Genomic DNA, 9,000 nt, shown 5'->3' with positions numbered 1-9,000 from the left:
CACAAACTTTGCAATTGGCATGTTTGTATGCACAGGTGCTTATGCTGCATTGCCAGAGTTCAAAGAGATTCTTAATGTACTGCTCATCAGAAACAACATTTATTTTCTCTTGAAAGACTATGACACTCATTACGTTGAGCACTTGCGTTCATATGAAGTAGCAGAGAATCAACAGAGGGGTCTCCGTCACAGTGTAAAATCTCTGTGCCAACTGTCTGACCACATGCCGCATTTTGCTTACAAGATAGCAAATGAAGTCATTCTAACAACAAACCATTTCATTCCAGTGTCTGACTAAAGCAACAGAACTGAGACATCAGCTGATTCCACCAATTTGTGAACCAATGTAAAAGTAATTCATCTATTCAGTTTTTTTGTATTCACATAAATGTTTTTATACTTTTGCACAATTAATATTTTGTAAATAACTGTAAACACAAACATGCATTAAAATGCCACTATAATATGTGAAACCTGTCTGTTACAGAAATAAAAAATTCAGATGGAGGCAACAGGAATATTGAAGCTAAGGGTCATCCTTGATAAGGATAACGCTGAAAAACTTATTTTGCCATCTCGTCCAAACAGTGTGCAAGCCCTCATAGATGAGATCAAATCTAGGCTAAATTTTACCTTCGACTTTCGGCTTCAGTTTCATGACCCAGATTTTGATAATGCCTTGTGTAATTTGGTTAAAATAGAAGACCTGCCAGCTATAGCATCTGTTAAAGTTTAGTTGAGCTGGACCGGATTTCAACGAGCACTGATGACACAATCCTTCAGACTGATAGCACTGATACCATAGATTCACCAGAGCGTATTAGTAGATGGCCAGAGGTTTTTATTGTTCCGCCATTTTCTTATGAAGTGGAACATGTATTAAGAGAGGGTAATGCAGCATTTGATAAAGATGGGAAAGTAATTACACTGACACGAGATCAAAAACACAACATACTTGAGACAATGGGGGAAGAAATCTACAAACTAAAAGCATACCCTAGTACAACACAAATTGGCAAGGCTGCAGAAGCTTTAGTTAGAAAACATCCCTGTCTGAAAGAGAGGAATTCTGACACTGGGTGGGAAGGGTGGAAGAATAGACTGAGATATAAAATGGGAAACCAAAGAAAGAAGTTGGCTAAAGCTGGCATCATGGATGTTGCTGTGAATGCTGGAAAGCGCAGCAGAACAAACCCAGATGGAGCTTCACCAAGGGCCAATATTAAAAGACCTAGGAGAGGTGAGGTCAACTTCCTTCCTTCTTATCCTTCTGGAGAAACAAGGGAGTCTCTGGAAACCAGAAGACTTGAGATGGTAGAAGAGTTCAAGAAGACCTCAGCAGGAAGAGACATCCCTCTCATTCATCAGGATATGATGCGCACTTTTGCACTCCGGCGTGAAGAGATTGTCACAACTTCTCCTCCTGTATCAGAGCTCAAGGACAGATGGCCAGCACTCTTTCATGAGACACAGGTAAGTACAACTACGTATATAACATTTACTGCTCATATAGTATGCTGTGTTTTGCTTATAATATTTTTGGAATTCTCCTCAGCTCTACTTTGAATTTCATCGGATCACCAATCAGAATCTGCCACATGTGTTTTATGCTGCAAAAAGAGGAAAACTGGACGGGTCGGTGAAAGGATGGAGCAGCTTTTGTTGGCATATGGAAAACAGGTATTTAAAAATACTAATTATTATTCTGCTTGCTTGGCAGTTGCCATTGTTATGTTTATATATATATATATACATTTATTTATTTGTTTATTTATTTATTAGGACAAAAACGACATCTATGCAACTAGAACAGCAGCTCTGGCTGGCCTACCAATGTACCTCAAGGAGGATTCTTCAGAGATTTTCAAAACATGCAAGGTACTTGGGTATTACAATAATTTGCACATTGGAATTTAAAAAAGGGTGAAAGGAGTTTATAAGTCATCTGGACTTGGGTTGAAAGTTGAAGACGTGAAGTTGAATGACTTATAAACTTCTTTCATCCTTGATTTGACTACCTGGATGAATGAAAAATGAACCTTCACTGTCAACTTAAAACATGTTATGATATATAGAATTTGAAAAACTGAAGAAAGGTGCCTGACCATTTGTATTTATGCTTTTAACAGAGATATTACAGATGAATAATTGTGCACTCTGTATTATATCTTAGGATGAAATTGAGTTCTATGAAGCCACAATTGCTCTGGTTGCTGATGTCGATGAAGAGGAGGTGCCTGGAGGAGTTCCTTTCTCACCACGCCAAGTGTTCATAGTACTTGAAGATCAGGTTGTTATGACTCATCACTCATGGACTGATGCACTGGTGTGTTTGTTTGGGCTAATCTATGCTCTGCATCTGAGCTATCCTGAGAAGTGTACTGGCTTTTTTGAGTTCATTCAAATAGTGTTGCTGAAGCTAGACGATGAGAGAAAGCAACTAAAACCAAAATTGCAGACACTAAAAAATGAGCTTGTGTAGATGATGTTTGTTTTTCACTGTCAGTATATTCGTGCTTTTTCAGTTATCTGTGAATGGCTTCAATAGTTTTATTTGTTCAGGGTAATTTGCTTTCTAAAAAGCAATGTGGAGAAAGCTAAGAATAAGGAGACAATCCATATTTGACGTTTTGTTTGTGATTGAAAAAAATCTTCACATAGTGTGTAATCTTAAGCTTATTTCCAAAAATATATTTTAGTTACATGGAAATCTTTTGGGAGATAACTGATAATTAGTCAATATGTACAGTATACTTTCAAGCTTTATTTTTTAATTGTGTGATGAGTGCCAGTTCACTTGATTCGAGGTCTGGGCAAAACTGTTGAGAAGCCACAAATACCTTTGAATATTCAAGCCATGAATATTTTTTGTTAGTGACATCCTTGACAGGTGTCATCAAACAACTTGGTGTTCGCTCGCTTTGTGGTATAGTATCACTTCCTGTTCCTGCTCAAACACAGTGGTGTTTCTGAGTAGCTTTTCTGCTTAGCAATTTAATTTAAATCTTTTGATACATCCCTTTTTCATAGTATAATCTTAACGTGCTTCATCTGAATCACCCTTTCTGTGTACTCACTACCTAATTTATAGCCAAAGTATTCACTCACTGTCTCTTTACTGTTTCGCTAGCTTAGCTTAGCTCGTAGCCGACTCGTTAGCACCATGGCTACTTCACCTGTCCCTCCTGCACTTTCCTGCTCATTGTGTCAGATGTTTAGTTACTCCTCGGCCTCCTTTAGCAGTAATGATACCTGTAATAAATTATAGGCCAATCTCCAACCTTCCTTTCATATCAAAAATCCTTGAAAGAGTAGTTGTCAAACAGCTAACTGATCATCTGCAGAGGAATGGCTTATTTGAAGAGTTTCAGTCAGGTTTCAGAGCTCAGCACAGCACAGAAACAGCTTTAGTGAAGGTTACAAATGATCTTCTTATGGCCTCTGACAGTGGACTCATCTCTGTGCTTGTCCTGCTAGACCTCAGTGCAGCGTTCGATACTGTTGACCATAATATCCTATTAGCGCGATTAGAACATGCTGTAGGTATTACAGGTACTGCACTGCAGTGGTTTGTATCATATCTATCTAATAGACTCCAATTTGTACATGTAAATGGAGAGTCCTCTTCAGACACTAAGGTCAATTATGGTGTTCCACAGGGTTCAGTGCTAGGACCAATTCTATTTACATTATACATGCTTCCCTTAGGCAGCATCATTAGAAGACATAGCATAAATTTTCACTGCTATCCAGATGACACGCAGCTCTATCTGTCCATGAAGCCAGGTAACACACACCAATTAGTTAAACTGCAGGAATGTCTTAAAGACATAAAGACCTGGATGGCCGCTAACTTTCTGCTTCTTAATTCAGATCAAACTGAGGTTATTGTACTCGGCCCTGAAAATCTTAGAAATATGGTATCTAAGCAGATTCTTACTCTGGATGGCATTACCTTGGCCTCCAGTAACACTGTGAGAAACCTTGAGTCATTTTTGACCAGGACATGTCCTTCAACGCACATATTAAACAAATATGTAAGACTGCTTTCTTCCATTTGCGCAACATCTCTAAAATTAGAAATATCCTGTCTCAGAGTGATGCTGAAAAACTAGTTCATGCATTTATTACTTCCAGGCTGGACTACTGTAATTCACTATTATCAGGATGTCCTAAAAACTCGCTGAAAAGCCTTCAGCTAATCCAAAATGCTGCAGCAAGAGTACTGACAGGGACTAGAAAGAGAGAGCAGATTTCTCCTGTTTTGGCTTCCCTTCATTGGCTTCCTGTTAAATCCAGAATTGAATTCAAAATCCTGCTCCTCACATACAAGGTCTTAAATAATCAGGCCCCATCTTATCTTAATGACCTTGTAGTACCATATCACCCTATTAGAGCACTTCGCTCTCACACTGCAGGCCTACTTGTTGTCCCTAGAGTATTTAAAAGTAGAATGGGAGGCAGAGCCTTCAGTTTTCAGGCCCCTCTTCTGTGGAACCAACTTCCAGTTTGGATTCGGGAGACAGACACTATCTCTACTTTCAAGATTAGGCTTCAAACTTTCCTTTTTGCTAAAGCATATAGTTAGGGCTGGATCAGGTGACCCTGAATCCTCCCTTAGTTATGCTGCAATAGACGTAGGCTGCCGGGGATTCCCATGATGCATTGAGTTTTTCCTTTCCAGTCACCTTTCTCACTCACTATGTGTTAATAGACCTCTCTGCATCGAATCATATCTGTTATTAATCTCTGTCTCTCTTCCACAGCATGTCTTTCATCCTGTTTTCCTTCTTTCACCCCAACCGGTCGCAGCAGATGGCCCCGCCCCCCCTGAGCCTGGTTCTGCCGGAGGTTTCTTCCTGTTAAAAGGAGTTTTCCTTCCCACTGTCGCCAAAGTGCTTGCTCATAGGGGTCATATGATTGTTGGGTTTTTCTCTGTATTTATTATTGTGCTATCTACTGTACAATATAAAGCGCCTTGAGGCGACTTTTGTTGTGATTTGGCGCTATATAAATAAAATTGAATTGAATTGAATTGAATAGTTCAGCTGTTTTCTATAGTTGCATTGCTGTAGTGCATGTGATTTCATTATTATACTAAATGTTACTTAAAATTGTGATTGTTATGGCTCTAATTGCCTCTAAACTATTGTTTTTTATGATGTACACCTATGTATCAGGTCTACATTACTAAATTTGTGTTTTGTACATTTAATCGATTTTCAAAATGCTACCAAAAACATTCAAAATTCCCTAAAAGCGCAAGTTTTAAAATGCCTAATTATTTGTTATTTGATAATGGCTTTAGCAGTCATAGTTTATGACTGAAAGTATGGTTGTATTCATTCTGTATTTTCTCTGCAGTTAAAGTTAATAAAAACTGAATGGAAAGAATAATAGCTTGGTTTTGTGTTAATAGTACTTGAACCATTTGGTGCAATCGGTTTCCCCAATTGGATTAAGTTGTTTAAATACAACTATTTAAGTTAATTTAACTTAATTTGAATATGAGCATGTAACACTTTAAATAAGTTTGAATAAATACAGCATCTTAGTACAACAAATTTAATGGTTTAAGTTAAAACATACTAAATACAATGAGTAAATAAACATAATGCATTTGAGTTACATTATCATATTTGCTTTGGGTTCTCAGGACTCAAATAAAGTACTTAAATAACCCAAAACTGTTTAAGTTATAAAACTTGAATCAATTGGTGCAATCGGTTTCCCCAAATCATTTGAGTTAACTTAACTTGTCAGGTTTTACAGTGTAATAATAATGGATTGCATTTATATAGCGCTTTTCAAGGCACCCAAAGCGCTTTACAATTCCACTATTCATTGACTCTCACCTTCACACACTGGTGGAGGCAGCTACAGTCGTAGCCACAGCTGCCCTGGGGCAGACTGACAGAAGCAAGGCTGCCATATCACGCCATCGGCCCCTCTGGCCAACACCAGTAGGTGGTAGGGTAAAGTGTCTTGCCCAAGGACACAACGACCAGGACAGAGGGCCCGGGGATCGAACCGGCGACCTTCCCAAACCCCTGAGTCATGGTCGCCAATGTAGTGGGCAACATGACCAAAATGGAGAAGTGTTAACTTTGATGGAGATACACCGACTCAGAGGTGTTGAAGCCAAAATTCCAGGTGGAATTGTCACAGCATGCCAATCATTAATCAAACTAATTACAGGATACATGGAAAATTTTGCTAATGATAAAGTGCACTATTTAAGGAAAATGTTCAACTGTGGACCCAACAACAGGTAGCACTGATGAGAGTGAAGTTGAAGCAATGGCAATGGTGGAAAACAATCTGTTTAGCTGAAAGATACATGTCGAGAGAAATAGGGGAGCTCTGCAGGGTGAAATTAGCAGGGTGTGTCAAAGAAACAGAACATGGCAAAATCAGCTGACAGCTCCATAAAATGTGTTTCCTACAGCAGCAAACAGGCTTCAAGAAGTAAGGAGAAGTTTCAAGATCTGTGGGCCAGTCAGCCTCTTGTGTAAAGGACACAGTGATGCTGAAGTCATAGAGGCTGTGGTCAGTTCAGTCAGCCCAGGTTTCAGTATTCCTGACATGCGTGAGATAAAATGTGACCTCACTCCCCCTTAGTTAAAGGAAATAATGAAAGCGCATCAAAAATCTCCTGACTTAACTCTTTGTGCTTGCATTGGGATGGCTCTCAGGAAGGGATCAGTGCAGCACTGTACCACTGACAGTGAGGAAAGCTGCTCATCATTGATTATGGGTCAAGAACCGCTCTCCATTGCTGAAAAGCAGGCAATTTATGAAAGATTTTGAGAATATATGTATTCTGCCCGTTCCATTATTTTATGATACAGGCAATAATTTATGAACCCTGTCTGTCTATCCTATGAATTCTAGCCAAAACCACCTGAGAACATTCACATGATGGGGTGAGCAACCAGTGTGCAGAGCACAGCGATGAAGACGGAGAGGAACAAGTTTCAAGGAAGAGGAAATCGCTTCTGACCCTCCAGGTGACTGCACACAGATAAACTGAGACATATGTGAAGCATACAGTGGGTCTGTGTGATGGTTTATTGGGTAGAAACAGGCTCTAAACCACGGCTGTTTTATACTATTATATTTGGCCTCCGAAATAAGTTAAGTTTTACAGCTTTCCTAGTGATAAAAACCTCCTTTATTGTCATTCATACTACTGTTGGGATTAAATTATTTGAAGTGCCTCAATTCTATGCTTTGGATTAACTAAAATGCCATATAACCATATAGTGTAGTATTAAGTGGACACGGCCCTGAAAAATAAAGGCATCAGACCATGTGTCCTTGGGGAGTAGAAAGCTGCAGACTCTCGCTCACGCTTGCCTGGGAAAATGTAGATAAGAGGGGACCATCTCTAGTGGAAAGTTACTGAGACACTGTTGTTTAGAGTAGAATGAGAGAGCTTCTGTAATACAACTGTCAGGAGCACACCACCATTTTGAGATCCACGGCAGCGTGTCATGCAGGACGCATCTCCCTTCTACAAGTAATAAAGTGTTAAATGGTCTACTGAGCAGTGTTTTGTCTTCCATCAGATGCCTCTGAGGAATCAAAAAAACACGGTGAAGTGTTGATATTTAACACTACACAAAGTCATCAAGCAAATAACAATTAAATGACAGAAAAGTTTTTACTACAGAAATTTCTGTTTTTTTACGACTACAGTTTAAAAAACGAAAGGAAAAAACTGTCCAGTCTGGGCAGTGAGCTGTCAGGGATTTGTTTCTGTAATTTTACACATTTATTTCTTACAATTTAAGTACAAAGAGTTGTGCCAACAGATTTCTGTCTTTGTCACAGCAGCTTTTTCTTTGTCATGTAGAAAAACAGTTAAATATGTCACTTCTTTACACTGACAGAAAGGGGAGTTTCATTGGTCCAGCCCACTGAAGTTTAAAGTGGGCTATATGTGGCCCGCCATGTAAAATGAGTCTAAATCTTCATGGTCTGAGAGATGTAGCCCACAAGAATGACTGAGGAATCAGGGCTGGACTGGGAGGAAATCGGCCCTGGAATTTTTGGTCTAGGTGGCCGATCATGATCACTCCAAAGAAAGAAAGAAATACATAAAAAATCAAATCAAATAATATACAGTGGTGTCAGAAAGTGTCACACTGTTCAGATCATCACATTTAAATATTACACAACAACAACACAAGTAAACACAAAATGCACTTTCTAAATGAAAATGTTTATTATTAAGATAAATTAACTGTGGTGTGTCACAGACCAGAAGATCCTCAGAAGCCAGACATCATGCCGGCATCCTAAGAAAATCAGACACAAATGAATTGAGATCTGTCAGTGTGGAAAAGGTTATAAAGCCATGTCTAAAGCTATGGGACTCCACCAAACCACAGTGAGAGCCATTATCCACAAATGGAAAACATGGAAACAGTGGTGAAGCTTCCTAGGAGCAGCTGGCCGTCCAGCCACGACGCATCCAAGAGGTCACCAAACAGCCCAGAACGAAGAGCTGCACGACCCACTCGTCTCAGTTAAGGTTCATCACAAGGGGGAAGTAACAAAGTACAAATACTTTGTACTCTACTGTACTAAAGTAGAACTTTAAGGTATCTGTACTTTACTGGAGTACTTTTTACTTTTCCTCAATACATTTTAAACACATGTCTGTAATTTGGACTCCTTACATTTTCTCGTTACTTTTGGTTTAACACATTTGCAGGGAGTTATTGTTTTTGTCACTCTGAGCCTTCAGTCCTCTTTGAAATAATCACCAGGGGACGTCACATACAAAGAGATGACGTGTGCCATAGTAAAGGGTCCAAGTGGGCCGCTGTGTGGTTTTGGTTTTTTGGCACAGCTCTGGAACGACTGCAGGTGTCTGTAAGTTGTGGTTGCTGTACTTCAGCATCTAACGAGCCCTACAGAAGACGATCAAGCATAAAGGGAGTAACATGTTGTGGCAGGTCATTTCCAATGCAAAGTTTCTATCAGCTCAAG

The 9,000-nt window shown here is 39.4% G+C and overlaps 1 protein-coding gene across 1 annotated transcript; it reads left to right on the top strand.

Moving 5' to 3' along the window:
- The first annotated feature begins 301 nt into the window (after positions 1–301).
- Positions 302–2,887, top strand: LOC120442036. Its single transcript, XM_039617746.1, has 5 exons — positions 302–346; positions 488–1,473; positions 1,556–1,680; positions 1,783–1,878; positions 2,174–2,887. Exons 2-5 carry the CDS (start codon positions 964–966, stop codon positions 2,274–2,276), a joined length of 834 nt encoding a protein of 277 aa, XP_039473680.1. The 5' UTR covers positions 302–346; positions 488–963; the 3' UTR covers positions 2,277–2,887.
- Positions 2,888–9,000: the final 6,113 nt, after the last annotated feature.

This window comes from Oreochromis aureus, linkage group 9 (genome assembly GCF_013358895.1).
Source record: "Oreochromis aureus strain Israel breed Guangdong linkage group 9, ZZ_aureus, whole genome shotgun sequence".
In the NCBI taxonomy this organism is placed as follows: Eukaryota; Metazoa; Chordata; class Actinopteri; order Cichliformes; family Cichlidae; genus Oreochromis; species Oreochromis aureus.
The sequence above is the reverse complement of the archived record's forward strand: the minus strand, read 5'-3'. Positions and strand labels throughout refer to the sequence as shown.